General features: G+C 51.4%; 1 protein-coding gene across 1 annotated transcript in view; it reads right to left on the minus strand.

The window, feature by feature from the left end:
* Positions 1-3,177: 3,177 nt before the first annotated feature.
* The window catches only part of CD9 (CD9 molecule), a 35,858-nt gene continuing 20,569 nt past the window's right edge, over positions 3,178-18,466 (minus strand). The window contains exons 2-8 of the mRNA XM_061205830.1: positions 14,526-14,628; positions 7,882-7,979; positions 7,226-7,300; positions 5,744-5,842; positions 5,533-5,622; positions 4,829-4,912; positions 3,178-3,691 (exon numbers count right to left, since the gene is read on the minus strand). Of these exons, the coding sequence (XP_061061813.1) occupies positions 3,626-3,691; positions 4,829-4,912; positions 5,533-5,622; positions 5,744-5,842; positions 7,226-7,300; positions 7,882-7,979; positions 14,526-14,628 (615 nt within the window). The 3' untranslated portion in view covers positions 3,178-3,625. The remainder of the gene's footprint in view (positions 3,692-4,828; positions 4,913-5,532; positions 5,623-5,743; positions 5,843-7,225; positions 7,301-7,881; positions 7,980-14,525; positions 14,629-18,466) is intronic.

The following is an 18,466-nucleotide window of genomic DNA, read 5'->3' on the forward strand; positions in this document are numbered from 1 at the left end:
GCTGTCTCTATTCATATTTGTTGCCCTTGGGCTGCATTTCACAGTTGAACCAAGAGGTCAACATACCAGCTATATCCTCTTTTGCTCAAGGAGATTCTTTCTGGACCCACAGCTATTGTTGCTATTGGCTGTCTATTGCCTTTTTGTAACCTAAAACTTCCTGAAGGCCTTTGCTCCCAAAGCCCCCCAGGTCCTGAGAGCTCTGGGCCATCTTGGTTTTCCCTCTGCTGCAGAGCTTCCCCAGGTCCTGGTGGCCAGCAGTCAGAGCAAGCTCGTCCCGGCTGGACGGTGGGCGGGTGGGCGGCGAGCGCGGACCAGCTGGCTGCTTCCCGGGTGCCTCCCAGCTCTCACGATCCCTCCCCTCCCGGTCCTGGGCCCGGCCTGCAGGTCAGAGGGTGGCGGAGTCCTTATGACATGTGCTGATCCCCCCACCTGACAGCTGACTGGTCATGGGTAGATATTCCACTGCAACTGGGTCAGAGTTTCTCTCCTAAAAACTTCGAGTGGGGCTGGTGGAGGTTGTCTCTGTGTAAGCCTGGGAGCTGAACACCTGCTCTCTTTCCACGCCTCGTAGACTGAGTAGCAGACACAATTGGTGTCTTTGGAGAGCAAAACACAGCACCCAGAAGTGGAGAGCTGCAGGAGTGCCCGGTCCGTGGTTCCAGGATCTTCTACAGCTTAACTGTGTTTCCATGTTTGGGTTCCATGAGATACTACCTGTGTTCTTAATAAACTGTTCGCTTTCGCTGAAGCTAGCCAGGTGGTCCATTATTTATGACAAACGGAAAGACAGGGTATAACTCTGAGGTATTCCTCAGTTTACGTAGCAGCAATCTGTTTTGCTGACTCCACTCTCTCCAGCAAAGAAGCCAGGACTGGGAAGTGTGTATATGGGACCTGATTTTCCTAGAGGGAGCTGGCAGTCACGAGCAGGGTGGATATTAGCTGGTTTTTTTTTTTTGGCATGCAGGATCTTGGTTCCCTGACCAGGTATTGAGCCCGTGGCCCCTGCAGTGGAGGCACAGAGTCCAAACCACTGGACGGCCAGGGAAGTCCCCAGGGTGGATATTACCACTAATCAGGGATTGTGATGCCGTGAATTAAGACAGTCTCATTCACTGTGAGAGAAAACAAACGATTGACCTGTTATTTCCACAACTGAAATAGTAATTAGCCTTCAAGTGCTCAAATTAGTAAGGGACTGAGGCCACAGAACAGCAGAGAGACCCAAGGACGCTAACCCAGCTTGGATTTTTTTTTTTAATTGTGGTAAAATAAACCTAGCATACAACTTAACCATTTTAACCATCTTTAGGTGTACAGTTTGCTGGCACTGAGTACATTTCACAGTGTTGTGCAGCCATCATCACTATCTACTTCCTCGCCTTTTTCTTCATCTCAAACGGAAACTCTGCACTCATTATACAATAACTCCCCATTCTCCTTTCCCCAGCCCCTGGTTACCTCCAATCTACTTACTGTCTCTATGAATTTACCTATTCTAGGTACCTCATATAATTGGGATCGTCCAGTATTTGTTCTTTTGTGTCTGGCTTATTTTGCTTGGCATAATGTCTTCAAGGCTCATCCGTGTTGTAGCATGTGTTGGAATTTCATTTCTTTTTGAGGCGAAATAATACAGTAAGTCCCCTACATACAAACGAGTTCCATTCCGAGACGACGTTTGTAAGTCCAATTTGTTCGTATGTCCAACAAAGTTAGCCTAGGTACCCAACTAACACAATCGGCTACATACCGCTGCTTTTACACTTGCTTCCGGACATCCTGGGCTTGAAATAAAAATACTGTACTACTATACTCTATACAGTACTGTACAAAGTACACAAAAGAACAACCACTCGTAGAGGATGCACACACGTGACAATGTACGCCAGACACGAGAACTAACTTAGGTGACTGGACGTGCGAAGGCACGTTCGCATCTTTGAAAGTTTGCAACTTGAAGGTTCGTATGTAGGCGACTTACTGTATTCTGTTGTATGGATCTACCACGTTTTGTTTATCCCTTCATCTGCTGATGGACATTTTTGGGTTGTTGTCACCTTTTGCCTCTCGTGAAGAACGCTGCTGTGAACGTTGGTGTTCTGATTTTTTAATGTAATGGCGTTCAGGGCCATTTTGGTTCTCTCTCGCTTTTTTTAATGTTGAGAAAGAGCCCAAACTGAATCAAGGAGTGGAAAATAAAAACAGGTTTCCTACGCTTCTGTACTTCCCCTCTTGTGGTGTTTATCTCACTCTGTCGTAATTGCTGGCTTGATGCTCTGAACCGCTCACTAGATTGTAGACTTTCTGAGTGAAGACTGTCTCCCGCACGGTGGCTTGGTGAGGGTGATTGACAGCCCCCAGCATGCCTCTTCCTGCTCCTTTCTGGTTAGCGTGGAGCACAGCCGGAGGTGGCAACGGAGCAGCAGGCATTCCGCGGCTCACATGAATTGCTGCTGTTTTGCTGGCTTACTCAGGTTCTCCACATCCCAGCCGGTGTGTGTTCGGGTCCACCGCATCGGGTCCTGGCCTCTGCAGGACCCACACCACCATCATCAAGAACAAGAACAGACGCGGATCTGTCTGTCCTCGTGGGCTCCACGTTCTCGATCTCGCCCACGTTACATCCATCTGCCCCCCCTGACTCTCTGCCCGTGGGCGTCAAGTTCCAACGTCGGAAGCAAAGATCATAGTCTTATAGAGACTGCTTAACCAGCTCCAGCGATTGTGTGAGGTCAAATCCCTGTAAAAAAAGTATTTAATATCCTGCTTCTGTTTAAACCCTGATGAGTACACCCTCATTTATTCAACCAACAAATCTTGAGTACCTCCCATGCACTAGGCAATAGGTGCTAGGTGCTGAGGGTATAGCAGGGAATAAAACAAAGTCTGGGCCATCGGGGAGCTCATGTTTACTACTGTATCCTCAAGACACATCACATTGCTGCAAGAAAGAGTCCCGGGCTAGGCTCCAGGGTTGATGTGTGAACAACGGTGAGATCTTGGATCAAAATCCCTTCATCCCTCCATGCCCTGATTTCTTCACTAGTAAAGTAGGGAGACCAACCTTCCCACCTACTTCTCATGTACGCACAGAACAAAGAGTAGGTGAAAAACATTTGAAAAAATAAGTAGCTCTAAAAAAAATTTAGGGAAGCAAAACCCCAGAACCAGTTTGGGATGTTGTCATCATCTTTTATTATGTATCAAATTGTCTTTAACATAAGTTACAACCTGATTAAACTTGATAGACATTTTTTATCTATTTAAAGACACACACAAAAATCTCTTTATATACAATATCTTTTGCCTAGAGTCTAGCAAATATAGTACCTTTCATTGCAGGATTTCTCCTTAACATAATAAGCAAAAACAAATGGCCAAAAAAAAATAAACCGGAGCAAACCCAAATCCCCAAATAACTACAAATATCAATATTGAATAAAGCATTAAAAACACAAACATAGAATAACTTTTTTGTTTAGAAATGCAGAATGAATACTAAAGTTAGTGGCAAAGAAAACCAAAAAAAAACAAAACAAAAACAAAAACACAGAACCCCAAGAAAATAACCAACAGTCTTCAGGGGTGAACTTTCCTGCTCACGGCTTCAGCGCTGACTCTAGACCATCTCTCGGTTCCTGCGGATGGCACAGCACAGGATCATGCTGAAGATCATGCCAAATATCTGGAAGACAGGAAGGGGTGTGAGGAATTACGTGGCTCTGCTGCGGGAAGGCGGAGGGAGAGGGGAAGACAGGAGACATGCTGGCCGCTACAAATGACAAGGAGAAGGTGCCCACGAGGCCAAATGAGGTAAAGGGTGTGAAGCCCAAGAAATGTTAAGTAAGACAGTGGAGGGGCTGCTGACCGGGGGGATCCTGAGTCTGCAGCCATCGGCCACTGCAGGCTGCACAAGCCAGCTCCCTGGGAACTCTCAAGGTGAGCATTCTGAAACGGAATGCTCCAACGCCAGCTATTCCCGTAGTGTCTACAGGCCAATACTTTCACTTCCCTCTTTGTGTATGTCTGTGTTTTCTATTCTAGTTTTAAAGGTATTGTCATGCCTTTTACTGAAAGCTGCTTCAAGCTTTTCCTAGATGCAGAGGAGGGGTGTCAATTACCACTAAGACAGGAAGCGATTCTCTCTCTGGGGGAGTCTTTGCAAGGGGCAGAGGAAGGCCGTGTCCCCTACAGAGTCTCATCACTCCCTCGTGGGGGAAGACCGGTGACCCCAGGGAACCTGGTTGGCCCCTGGTGGCTTCTGGGGGCTCCTGACATGAGAGTAGATTGTTGGAAGCTTTCAGTCTCCTTCTGGGTGTCCACCTTTGGGTGTCTTTCTGACCATAGTGGGAGGTGAGACGGTTCACATCCATGTTGCTTTTAGTGAACTACTTTCGTGGAGCAAAGAAAAGCAGGTGCATGGTGAAAACATGTTCTTAAGATTATCCCGGGATCACTAACAGGTCTGGGTGATCTACATCCTTGCTGTTCCAAGTGTGGTCCGTGGACCAGACACAGTGGAATCACCTTACATTTATCCCTGCACCTTAATGGTTATGGGAATGGATTCTGGAGACACAGTGAGTTCAAATCCCAGATGCTTCACTCCTGACCTCAGAGACTTTGATCAATGTACTCAACCTCTCTGTGTCTCCGGGCCCGAGTCTGTAAAATGGGAATACGAATAGTTCCCACTTCGTGGATATGGCGAGGCTTAAATTAGTTGATAAATTAGTTGATTAGTTAAAACAGTGCCTGGCCAGAGCAAGGGCTTAATCAATCTTAATTACTAAGATTCCCTCCCGATGCCCCCGGCACTCACCATCACCACGGCAATCCCGATGCCCACAGCGCCGATGATGTGGAATTTGTTTTGGAAGACCTCTTCGATGGCCTCAGGGCAGGACTTGTGGGGGCAAACCAAGACCCAGGTCACACACAGTCCTGCTTCAGGCTCCCCCCTCCCCCCCACGGCACCCACCATCTCATACCCGGAACGCTGGTGGTCCCAGAGCAAGGGCTGGGGACTGGCTGGTGGATGGAAAGGAGAATCAGGAGAGAGATGGGAGGTGGGTCCCCAAAATTCGGGCAAGAAATCAGGGAAGGAAGAGGGATGAGCCCTTGCTTTGGGGTCCATGTCTTATCTGGCCATAGGGTTACCTCCTACTATTCTGAAGTTTGGACGTTCGCTCTAGCTCACAATCATGAGCTGCTCACAAGTCTATAAAGCAGGAGTCTAGGCCTGGGAGCATCGCCCATGCACGATGGCTGGAGGGCCCAATTGTTGCAGGGAGCTAGAACACTTTGTTATTTCCTTGGCCTTTGTTTTGCTGCCCTTGAGGAAACAGAGGCCCAGGGCAGGGGAGAAAGGAGATGGCCACCTTGGGTCCTTCCCAGGGGGAAGAGGTGTTTAGAAAGCACTGGGATGCTGTCCTCCCAGAACAAGGGGGCTGAATGCAAGTCCACTTTGGCAGGATTTGCCCAGAGCAGCTGGGCCGGGCACAAGGGTCTTGCGCGTAAGCTTACCTTCGTTGTGAGGTTGTCGAGTATGTCCTTTTTGGGGCAGATGTCTGAGATAAATTGTTCCACTCCCCCAGCCAAACCACAGCAGTCCAGCTGCAGAGGGAAAGACAGGGATGGGGGTGGGAGAGATAAATAAAGAGGACTGAAATAGAGATGCACACGCGTTCTGAAGAAAGGCAAGGAGAAGGGTAGCGTCTTAGCGAAGCCGGTGTACCGCGTAGTGGATGGCTTTCAGCGTCTCCCGCTGGGGCTCGTCCTTGTTTTTCAGCTTGTTGTAGGTGTCCCTGTAAAATTTCTGGACTTCCTTGATCACCTGGGATGCACAGACAAGAGAGGAGCAGAGATGGCTTCTTTATGAACAAACATCACCTGTTCCGTCTTGTCAACGTGCAGCCACAAATTCCCGGAGCGCAGAAGCCACTGGACTAGGACCTCCCCGCCTCGGGGCCTCCGGGGTCCCCCCTCATCTCCTCCCACATCCTCTAGGAACCGCTCCAGCCACTTCCCCTTCTTTTTGCACCTTTGGTTGGTCCCTTCAGCCCCACTTGGCTCTTTCCCTTCTACCTAGAAACAAAATTAAATTGCCTCAATCTAAGGAACTAAAAACAAAAATCCTACTCCTGATTCGGCTAGTTTTTCAGGCTTCCATCTTTTTCTCTTCACTCAGAGACTGGGTGACTTTTGGCACATTACCAAACCTCTCTGTACATGAGTTTCTGTGTATGTAGAATGGAGATTATAATAGTCCCCACCTCAGAGGTTATGGCAAGGATTTAAAGGTGATATTGCATTAAGCCTGCAGCACAGTGTCTGGTGCAAACAGGGGATAAGGACTAGCTATTACGTTATAATACGAAGGAAGTATCATTATGCTTCCGCACCTGGGTGCATCCGGGTTTAAGAATGCCTGTATCCAGTGTCTCTCTTCTTTTGCCCCTCCTGCTAAACACGACAAGACAGCCCTTCCTGAAACACTGTTCTGATGCAGCCCACCCTGGCCCCCGACTGAGCCCACCCTCAGCTGTGCTCAGACCCTTTCTTTGCCGGGAAGGCCCAGCCCCCACCAGCTTTCCTCCCGAAATCCTCTCTCTCCTTCTGGGTTTAGGTCAACACCTCTCTCTCTCCATGAAGCCAGAAGAGTCCCCTTCCCCACGCCGGCTTTCAAATCCCACGGGGCTTCTGATTATAAGTGACTTCTGTGACACTAGTCAAATGCATGTCTTTCTCCCACACTAGTGTCAAAGCTCCTTGAAGTGGGGACCACTGCCCATGCATCTCTGGACCCCCCAGCGAGCAGGGTACAACTCTTGGCTGGTGGTGGCACCGATTTAGAGATGAGGGGAGGGAGCGGGGTGGGGGGGTGGGTCCGGGCCAGACAAAGCCATTTTTCCCTAAGTCGTGTTCCAGAGAAGTTGAGGGGAGGGCTGCTGAGGTGTGAGGGGCAGACACACTGACCCAACAATACTGCCCGAACACCCACTGCGTGCCAGCGCCGTCCAGGGCACGGGAAGCGGTGGCCGGCACTCACCCGCACAGGGCAGTGTGAACACTTGCATCCCCTTCCCTGGGGAGCTCCCGTCAGAGGCACGTCTGATGGCTGAAGGCCAAAGGCCAACGCAAGGGACCAGTTGGGACACCCTTCCACCGCCATCACCCCATCCCCCAACTCCCAAGAGACCGTACGGGAAAAACCTACCTCATCCTTGTGGGAGTATCCCCAGATGGCCGCAGCTATTTCAATGGCAAATATCACCAAGAGGAAGCCAAAGAACTGGAAGGGAAAGGGCTGGGGTGAGGCACAGTCCCGGCCGGCCAGCTGGAACAAGCATCTGGGGGTGGGAAGGGATGCCTGGAAGGGGCGGGAGGAGGTCCACAGAACTGCCAGCGCTCAGCCAAGGCCAGCAGGGGAAAGCCGCAGGAGGAGAGAGTGGCACAGACCCCAGAACTGATATTTCTAAGGTGTCAACGAAGAGTCAGTGATAAAATACCCTCACCTGCTCACAAAAACCACAGAGATTTGAGGAAAGAAGGAGGTGAATACAATCCGGAGTTTGAGGAAAATTGTAACAAATTTTGAAACAAGAAGGGGAGGCGAAGGTACCTGTGGATTCAGGGAAAAAAAGCAAACGTGGTCCTCGACAAGGGGAAAAACAAAGTCCTGGCATTTAGTTGCCTAAGGGAAGTGATAAGACAGAGGTTCCAGAAAGGAAGAGGAGCAGCGTGTCATCACGGGGCAATGAGATGGCTCAGGGTCCTGGGCACCCGCTCTGCCCCGTCCCACCCTCTGGTCTATGGGATCTTGGGTGGGGGACCCGGGAGACCAGGGGCTGTGGGCACAGAGGGGACACTCACCAATCCCAGCATGCACTGGGACTCCTGCACAGCCCCACAGCAGCCCAGGAAGCCCACCAGCATCATGAGGGCGCCGGCTCCAATCAGAATGTAAACTCCTGAGGGGACCGGGCAGAGGACAGGACAAGGAGCTGTGAGCGGGGAGGTGTAGGTGCTTCCTGATCCCGTTCCCCCTCTGCATCCTTACTGCCCCCCCCCCCCCCCGTCTCAGGGAACAAGAGTCCCATCCCCCAAACAGCCCCCTCCCGCCTGTCTCTCCTCTGGGACCCAGCCATCAAGCCCCCATTCCCACCTTACCCTCAGCCCTCCTGGAAGGTGCCCATTACCCCCGCCCTAGAACAGAGAACATCCACGGGAGCCCCAGATTCTACTCAGGATAGACCGGTCCAGTCTGTCAGCTGTCTCCAGCTGGACGGACCCACTCCCGCTAGTTAAATTAGACTCTCCAAACTCGGGCTAAATTCCTGAGGCTCTGATAAACCTCCTACTGGCCTCTACCTGACACAAGAGGCTAGGAGAGCAAGCCTTCAGCAGGAAGGGGCTGTGCACACGCAGACACCCACGCTCTGGGTGGGCCAGCTCTGCCACATTCCCAGAGGGGACGCCTCCCCGCCCTGCTGGCTGGTGGCAGCCAGGCCTGCACAGTTAGCGACATCCGAGGGCATGAGAGCCCTGCTCTAGTGCAAAGAACAGCCTGGGTGTCAGAAGACCCTTGTTCTGGTCCCAACTCTGCTACTAACTGCTGTGTGATCGTGGGTAAAATCACAATTTCCTTATTTCCTTATTAGTAAAATGAAAAGTTGGTTGCTAGAAAATTTCAAAAGATCCCTTATAGCACACCAGTGATATCTTACAGCTGCAATTCAGTTACACCAGGTTAAGAGTGGATCCTTGCTAGAGGGAAGGTGAGTGACAAGGTTTCTAAGCACTCAGTTGGGGTGTCTGATGGAGAAGGGGTGGTGAAGGGCTGTGAGTTCCACAACTCTGGCCTGGGACAGGGGAACACAGTGGGACACAGCCCCGGCCCTAGTCATTCCACACTCCCCCAGGGAATGCCCAGAGGGGCCCATCGTGCAGTTATATTCTTGAGAAGCACAGCTGACCTGCAGTGACCACCCCCTTCCCCGGCTTCCTCCTCCACCCCCCACCGGCCCCGGGAAAACTGGCAAAGAAGTCCTAGGCCTCCCAGTCATGCAGACATGTTCTGTCCACTGCTGGGAGGGGCCTCCTGTCACACGTCGAGAGACCCAAATGCCTGGGTTTGAAAGCCGGCTCTGTGACCCTGGGAAGGCCACTTATCTCTCTGTGTAACTGTCTTCCATCTGCAAACTGGGGACAGGAAAAATGCCCACCGCAAGGATTGCTGTGAGGATTAGGCCATATGCTCCAAATGTCCACAACAAGTGCTAGCTACTGCTAATCTTTCTAACTTTAATTTAAAAAATTTTTATCTTTTTATTAAGGTACAGTTGACGTACAATCAGCTACTGTCAATCTTCACAATACGAGGGATGGACGACAATTGTGAATAATCATGATTGTGATGCCAAATTTCACAGACGTGTTGCTCCCTCCCTGCTGTCCTCTCACTGGGAGCAAGGAGACCTCCCTAAAGCAGGGATGCTTCCCCACAATACATAACAGGACACTGAGACGAGAACCCCGGCAGGTGTCACAGTGATTTCACCGTCCCACATCCGTACCCTCCTCCCGGGCCGGAGCTGTGTAGGCAGCAAACCTCGCAGCGGGCCCGTGGCTGAGACTCCCCGGCAGCACAGCGAGGGGCGCACACAAGGCAGCGTTTGTCCTCTGCCCGTCCCCTCCCCACATCTGTCGTGATGTCAAGTCACGTGGCCTTGCTGGCAAACCCCGATGAATATGGGTATTGTTCCCGTGCACGCCCGGCCCAGACTGGGCAAGGGGACAAATGCAGCTTGTCCTGGAGTCAAGTCCCATCCTCCTAGGTCGTCCACTCCATGGGGCCACAGGCTGGACTTGGGGAGGCAGGTCCGCCCCGCCCACACACGGGCACCACAGAAGTGGCAGCGCTTTCGGGTCTGGGCTCTGACTTGGGGACCCCGGTGAGCGGGCGCAGTAACACAGCCCCCGTTTCTCCCCGTCTCCTCATCTCTCCCCACTGGGGCAAGACAACAAAGGATGAGGTCCCTCCTTTGAGCTCCATCGCAGGGGCTGAATAAACAGGGGGTATCAAGAGATCGGAAGGATTTACAAGCACATAAAATCGAGTTGAGTGGGGCTGATCACACGGACGCGTTTTCTCTCCGTCCAGATCCCAGTCTGGCCAGGCGATCCTGGCAGAAGGCAGGGGAGTCAGGTTGGCGGCAACAGAGAGCCACTAAAGGAAAAAGCATTTCCCACGCAGAGAGAACATTCTCCTAATGGGCCTGTGGGTTAATATTAAATATTCAATCTTGGGCTCAGCAGATGAAGATTTTAGGACCAAGGGTCTTGGTTTTAAATCTTGCTTGGACAGCTGCAAGGTCTGGGGTGTCTTGGCTTCACCCTCTCCATCCAGTGGGGGATGAAGATGAGCAATTCCCTGGCGGCTGTTTATGGGGAGTTTTGACAGCAGCCGTCAAGCCACAGGGCGGCTCAGCTATGAGCAGCAAGCCCAGAAGCCTTCAATCCACTGCAGCGTGAGGGCTGCCGCTTCAAAGGGCCATCCAGGGCTTCCCCTTGAACAGGCTCCGCCTGGTCTATACCCCGAGCTTGTGAGCAGAGGCTGATGATGATAAATGACAAAGCATTCCTCTTTATAAAACAAGTGGATGTTAGCCTTCGGTCTGACTCATGGAAAAAGTTATTTGTCACGGAGCCTTCTCTGGGATTACTGTATTCATTTGCTTAAGGGCTGTTTATTCTGCCTTTTTCAGGCTGACGTTATAGGCCTAGTCCAAAAAAAAAAAAAAGCTTCTAGTGAAGCAGTAGCACCTGCCGTGTCCTTTACACAAAAGCCTTCTTTTTCACCTGTTTATTGGGGCTCTCGGCCTCGGGAAGGCAGGGGACACATCAGCCTCCCGTCATCACCCCCATCCCATCTTGCAAACGGTGCTCCCCACACCCGTGCGTTGTGCAGAACGAAATCTGGCAGAGCCTCTGGCCTCCACTTGCTGAGAACAGTTTACTGTCTCCAAATAAGTCAAGCAGGGGTTCCGAGGAACCCTAAGTCTGCTCCCTGACGGCTCTCTCCCAGTCCCTCTGTCCGTCCCGCTGATGGCTGTTCTCATTAATAAGGCCACAGTGAACTCTGTTTGTCAAGCATGTAGGTGTCTGCCTGGAGAGGTGGGTGTACAGGCCCTGCTGGTGTCAGGATGGGGAAAACCAGGTACAGAGCGACAAAACAGACTGCCCCCGGACACAAGCTAGAGCAGGGAAGCCACGTCAGCGCCATCTTGGGAATGGTCCTGGGCGGTGGACATGCTGGGCCTCTGGTTGGAGCTCCCCAGATGCTCTCATTCGGTGGCTCTGGTTCTGGAAGGTCACCAAGGACTTAAGAAGGGCTGCTGGCCTGGGACCAAGAAGAAGAAGTTCCCCAATTTGTTTGCAGCCTGGGATTATGGATACTGTTGACGGCCTGAATCTCCAGGGCCCGAACTGGAGAGAAGGCCCATATAAGGCTGTCAGCCGTTCTGGATCCACTAGAGACTGTTCTGAACATTGCAAAAGTTTCTTTCTTCCCTCGCTTCTCTGCCTGATTATGCATTCGTTCTCTGCTTTGAAAGCTGTGGCCCGCTGGAGAAAAGACACCCCTGGGTCCTTCAGGTTTCCTGAAGGGTCAGCTGCATGGCCAGCCTGGCCTGTGGGTTGCCCTGCAGATGGTCTGTGCCCAAGTGCAAGGGACGGTCACCCCATGATGTCAGGAAGAGCAGCCAGGATGGAGTTGGCACTCTCTGCTGGAAGAGGGGCTGTGGGTCAATGCAAAGGCTGATGTCACAGCTCGAGGGGGAAGGGGACACAGAGAACGAAGCCTCCTTGGCCCTTTGCCCGGGGATGACAATTATTCAGTTGCCCAAAGCACTCAGTGAAGCGCGGGGCCCAGCCAGGTCCAAGTGGTCAGTCACTGACTGTGTTCTATGTGATGTCACTTGCATCACCCTCCAAGCCCTGGGCTTCTGCCAGCAGAATGAAGTCTTCAAAGTTGAGCCCTTTCCCCGGAATGGGGTCCAGTGCAGAGGGTTTGTATCTGTCTATGAGAGCTCAGGGGGCAGTGGCCACTGGTCCCTGAGTAGGGGTTGCTGTGTCTCTTTGGGATGTGCCTTCAGACCAGCTCCTGGTCACCTCAGGTAGGACCACGGGCCATCAGAAGGACGCCGCAATGACCAGGGGACCTGAGTCCTGGGAGATTCCTGGAGGCAGGCCTGGCCCCTCTGGCTGTGTGCTTGTCACTCTCCTGCCACCTGCCTGACTTTCCTACCTGTCACCTGCTGGGCTGCTGGTGCTGGGGGCCTGTCTCCCCCGACCACAATTGGGGCGAAGTCAAAAGGCCTAGGGAGGGACTTCCCTGGCGGTCCAGTGGTTAGGACTCGGCGCTTTCACTGCCGAGGGCCCAGGTTCAATCCCTGGTCGGGGAACTAAGATCCCATAAGCCACGAGGTCAAAAAAAAAAAAAAATAAAAAAGAGTGGATATGTGTATAACTGACTCACTTTGCTGTACACCCGAAGCTAACACAACATTGTAAATCAACTCGACTCCAATTAAAAAAAAAAAAATACACAGAATGAGCCAGAGTCCTAGATAACAAGAGAGAAACCGGTCGTTGGAAGCGACCAGAGGAATGGAGCCAGGCACCTGCAGAGCATGGGGAGGCCGGGGACTCGCTCTAGGACAATGCCACCTGCTTGCACACGCCTGCCCCCAGATCTGCTCTCCCGGCGGAGGGTCCCCAGCTCCCTGTTGTGACGTGACATGGAGAGCTCAAGGCCTGCCCTCAGCCCCCGCCTCCACCCTGCAGTCCCATTGCCCCAGCTCAAGGGTGGCATTCCAGGCCTGCCGAGGCCGCCAAAAACCTCACAAAAGAATGCTGTAGCTAAAACAAGTCAGGGCCCTATGGAAACCTGCTCCCTAAAAACTCTGCGTGTGTAGTTTTCAATGTACTTTTTTTTTTTTTTAATTTATTTTATTTATTTATTTTTGCTTGCGTTGGGTCTTTGTTGCTGCGCGCGGGCTTTCTCTAGTTGTGGCGAGCGGGGGCTACTCTTCGTTGCGGTGCACGGGCTTCTCATTGCAGTGGCTTCTCTTGTTGCGGAGCACAGGCTCTAGGCGCGTGGGCTTCAGTAGTTGTGGCACGTGGGCTCAGTAGTTGTGGCTCATGGGCTCTAGAGCACAGGCTCAGCAGTTGTGGCACACGGGCTTAGTTGCTCTGCGGCATGTGGGATCTTCCCGGACCAGGGGTCGAACCCGTGTCCCCTGCATTGGCAGGTGGATTCTTAACCACTGTGCCACCAGGGAAGCGTGTGTGTGTGTAGTTTTCAAAAAAATGTATGCTGTGCTTTTCTTTCCCTTACTTTCTTTCTGACAATAGGGAGACACGCCCTAAAAAACCCCAACTAACACCACCACCAAAAAGAGATGAAGGCAGGGAAACCATCCCCAGACCCAGGCGCCTGCGGGGCCACCAGCTGGAGGCTGGCCCTGGGAGGCGGGAGGGGGTCATGCACCACTGGCCACCACGTTCTTCCTGAAGGTCTGGGTGATAACGCTCTTCAGACTGTTTGCTCCGTCTTTTTTTAAAAATAACTTCTTTGGTGGGTGGAAAGGAAGTGACCAAACTTACACTTTGAGCCTGATGACATGACAGCATCCTCCTAAAAATAGGGGGCTGCTTTTGTTTCTCGCAAATGAAGTGTTTCCTATCCCCCAACCAGGCGAGGGGAGAGCCGAGGTGTCTGTGAGCTGACTCAGAAACCAGGGAACTGCCTCAGACAGGCCCTGGCCCTCCCACTCCTGTTAGAGGTGCTTACACGGCAATATGCTGGTGAAAGTGACAGAACGATGCTAGAAAAAGATGCCAAAGGACCCGTGTGCAGAAAGAAACCTGCTAAATCTATTTATCTTCAAACTGGAAGCCTTTGCCCTAAAGCAAAATCACTTTAGAAAACAGATAAGACTTAACATGCATGGCCTGTGCCCCAGCGCAGGGGTCTGAGGAGCTGGTGTCTCTTCTAGTCTCTCGTATTAATCTGAATGTTACCCAGGAGGCAGGTCCTCTGGGTCTCTGAGCCCCTGTCTGAACCGTGGGGGAGATGCTCCCTCTCCTTCCCCTGGCTCTGTGGGTCCCTAGGACAAAGTTTTTTAAATTAAAGAAATGAACAAGCCTTCTTAGACATGAAATTCAGAGAGAAGTTCAGAGACAAGAACAGAGGTTCTGAAACCCTCCAGGGTGGCAGCAGCTTTGGCAGAGCTGACTTCACATCACAGAATGGTCCCAATGCCAGGCTCGGTCAGCTTGGAAAAAGAAACTGCATCAGTCAAATGCAAATGCGTGGGCACAACTACACAAAAGCACAGCTGGAAAAGGACCCGACTGGCAATGCAGCTGGAGCAAAAGTCCTCCCCAGCCCAAGTCCTCGGATCAACACGGACTCTCCACAGCTGGAGGGAACAGCAAGGTCCCCCACTCACCTGTGTAGAAGCTGGAACTATTATTCTCTTGCTCGAAGATGCTCTTGGTCTGCGAGTCGAATCGGAGCCATAGTCCGACGGCAAGGACCGCGATCCCGGCAAGCTGCAAGACACACAGGACATCGGCGTGAGCCTGGCTGTCAGGAACAGCGCGGTACCTTATCCCAGGTGAGCCGCCCTTGGCCTCTGCCCCTCACCGGGCACCTGGAAGTAGCAGCAGCCAGGTGGGGGTGGGAGCAGGGGATCGAGCTATTTGCTAAAAATACCAGCCAGTTGGGAATAAACAATTATCTACCAGCAGTACAGGGATGGATACCTCGTGGACAACAGAATATTATACAGCAGTGAAAATGAACCAGCCACAGTTTGTGCAATACTACGAGTGCATCTCACGATGTTAAACAGAGGAAGCAAAAAGCACCGAACACATACAATACAATTCCATACAGTTAAAAACTCTTGTTTAGGAGTGCATGTATATCATAACAGAAAAAGAAGGAAGTGATGATCATAAAGTCGAGTGAGTGGTGGCCTGTAGGGAGGGCGGGGTTTCTGATGAGGGAACAGCACTGGGGGGCAAAGGGGGAGGCGGGTCTAGGGCACTGGCGATATTCTAGCTTTGACTTGGGTGGTAGTGGCCCGGATATTCACTTCACAATTATCCTTCACACTGTTTGTGTTTTCTGCACTCCTCTGTATATGTACCAGGCAATAAAAAAAAAAAGAAAAAAAATCGCCCAACGCATAGGTACCTCCCCGGGCTGTGAGGGCAGCTGTGATTCCGGACTAAACCATGCTGCTCAGTGAAACCTACCCACATCTGGTGCCTCCGTCTTCACACAGGGAAGCCTAACAAGCTGACCCACCCAACTCCAGGCTTAGATGGACATTTACTTATGGGTGATCCTTGTAAACATCAGACAAGAAATCTCCAGCGGATTGTCTGATCCTATACTTTAGTGAAAATCCCATTTCATAGGTGGGCAAGTTGAGATACTGGACCCTAAAGGGCAGACTCTCCCAGTAAGGAAAGACTGAGGCATCAACTCTGGCCCGTCAGGCACTGCTGAACTTGATGCCAGGGAGGAGGTCCCCTGCCAAGCCACGCCAGGCCAGCTGAGCTCCCCTCCCCACTGCTGCTGGCCTGTACCAGGGCTTGCTGGGGTGACTCACAGGCTGTGGGTGGTGGCCGGCTGGATGAGGGTGTGTGGGCTCAGGGCCAATGCCCAGCCCCAGGTTTCACTGGCCCACCCTTCTCAACAGAGGCACCCTGTGTCAGAACCCTCCTCCTCAGGGAGCTGGGTTCTTTGCCCCAAGGGCCAGGACAGCCTGCAGTATAGACAGGCCTCTTCTCTCTCTCTGCTTCTCTCCTTTTCCCAAGACTTTGCAGCGGGTTAGGACGTGCTGGGTGGAGAGTGCAGACAGCAACAGTGGGAGGGGCGACCCAAGACTTCACACTGCAGTAGAGTTAAAACCTTGTCTACAGGGAATTCCCTGGCGGTCCAGTGGTTAGGACTCTGTGCTTCCACTGCAGGGAGGGCCCAGGTTCAATCCTGGTTGGGGAACTAAGATCCCGCATGCTGCGTGGCATGACCACAAAAAAAAAAATCCCCTTGTCTATACCTGTAGCGATGTCCACAGTGAGGGTCTGGAATTCCTTAGAGTTCTATTGCTTCAGTTCTCCCATCTGGCAAACAGGCGTGGTGAGCCCAGATGCTCTGGTTCAGTCTGGGTTCTCCTGACCCTCAGGACCTCTTAGAACAAGGGCCCAGCTGGGAAATCTCGGTGCACTGGGGACTAAGACCCAAGACCCTGGTCTAGCTCCCCTGGGGTCTTGGAGAGTTATAAGAAAGAAGGTAGTAGTTCCCCCTTCTCCACCCCCAACACAAGTAGGCCCAATCAGATTCCTGGAAAATGGAAGACGGAGGCCATTGGCTTCTTTGGGGATATGAAAGCATTAACCTGAAAAGCCTGGAGGCTGGAGCTTCACACGCACTTGCAGGTAGTCCTAGATTGTGGTTAGCACTGAGCCACAAGCCCTGGCCTCAGTCTCCCCTCTCGCCCTTATCTTGGCGGGGCTGTCGCTGAGAGCACCTGGGCCTGAGAGAGCCGTGTCCTTTCACGTCCTTTCTGTTCTAGGCTGCCTGCACTTATCCAAGAATTATCCTCCAGTCATCCTCCCTGTGGATAAAGTTACTCATCCACCCCTTACTCTGCTGGAAAAATTCTTAAACGAGTCACCACAAGAAGAACAAAAACAATCCCATCCAAAAGAATGAAGCTACAAAAGATGATGACGTAAAGATAGTGGTTCTGCTCAAAACAAAACAAAAAAGATGATGTCAGCCCCACTCTGCCCAGAAGCTTGTCAGTCCAGGAGCTGGGTCTCTTTGGGAGTGATCCCATGCACGGGTAACAGCACCCAAACGAAACTTCCATTTTTAGTTTTGAGGATCCTGAGCCAGTCGTTTACCTTTTACCTGGTCCACACGCACAGGTGGCAAGAAGAACACTGTGTGGAGAACAATGTCCCAGAAGGTCCCACCCCAGCCAAGGACAAGGCCAGATACAGGAGAGGAGTCCAGGATCCTGCCACATCTGGACACCACCCCAGACCTAACATCAGGAGGAAGGAAAAGTGGCTGGCTCTGCAGAAGTGGACAAAGCATGGGACTTCCCTGGCGGTCCAGTGGTTAAGACCCCGCGCTACCACTGCAGGAGGCGCAGGTTCGATCCCTAGTTGGGGAACCCGCATGCCACATGGTGCGACCAAAAAAAAAAAAAAAGAAGTGGAAAAAGCAGTAATAGATCTCAGTTTCTTATGCTTAAAAACTCACCATGAGCGAGGAGGAAGGTTCAAGAAACCCAGGAGGGAGGACAGGGGCGGGACTGGGAGATTCGGTTCACCAAAATCACAGAGAAATGAGCACTGCTGCCCATTTTGTTTGAATTACTGAGTTAACTGGCCTGAAGGGATGCTGCCGACAGCTGCCCCGTTTTCTGTAATGCTATTGGAGAAACTGCTTCAGTTGGCTGGAGGTCACAGGGCCATGACACCACTTAACAGTGGCCTTCCCGGTGTGCAGGCAGTGCTATCCGGGGAGCTCAGAGCACTTCCCAGGAGGGCACACTTTTTGGTGTGCACAAAGGGGTCCCCTAGCCCCCCACCTGGCTCTCGTCCCCAGCTACTTGAGTCCTAGGAGAAACCAAACAGGAATGACCAGCAAGCACCAAAAAGAGCTTTAACCTTTAAAAAAGGGTGCCACCCCAATGTTCAAAGCTGCACTATTCACAATAGCTAAGACATGGAAGCAACCTAAGTGTCCATCGACAGATGAATGGATAAAGAAGATGTGGTACATATATACAATGGAATATTACTCAGCCATAAAAAAGAATGAAATAATGCCATTTGCACCAACATGGATGAACCTAGAGATGCTCATACTAAGTGAAGTAAGTCAGAAAGAGAAAGACAAATACCATATGATATCACTTATATGTGGAATCTAAAATATGACACAAATGAACTTATTTACGAAGCAGAAACAGACACACAGACATAGAAAACAAATGGTTACCAAAGGGGAAAGGGGATGGGGGAGGGATAAACTAGGAGTTTGGGACTAGGAGATACAAACTACTATATATAAAATAGATAAATGACAAGGTCCTACTGTATAGAACAGGGAACTATATTCAATATCCTGTAATAAACCATGATGGAAAAGAATATGAGAAAGAATATCTATATATGTATAACTGAATCACTTCGCTGTACACCAGAAACTAACACAACATTGTAAATCAACTATACTTCAATTAAAAAAAAAAGGGTGCCAGCAAGTTATTGAGGGACTCCATAAAATAAGGAAATAGGGGTCTGGGGGACCAAGAAGTTGACGGTTTCCTCCAGGGTTAATGAATAGCACGCGGCAGGA

The sequence above is a fragment of the Eubalaena glacialis genome, chromosome 11, assembly GCF_028564815.1.
Source record: "Eubalaena glacialis isolate mEubGla1 chromosome 11, mEubGla1.1.hap2.+ XY, whole genome shotgun sequence".
Classification (NCBI taxonomy): Eukaryota; Metazoa; Chordata; class Mammalia; order Artiodactyla; family Balaenidae; genus Eubalaena; species Eubalaena glacialis.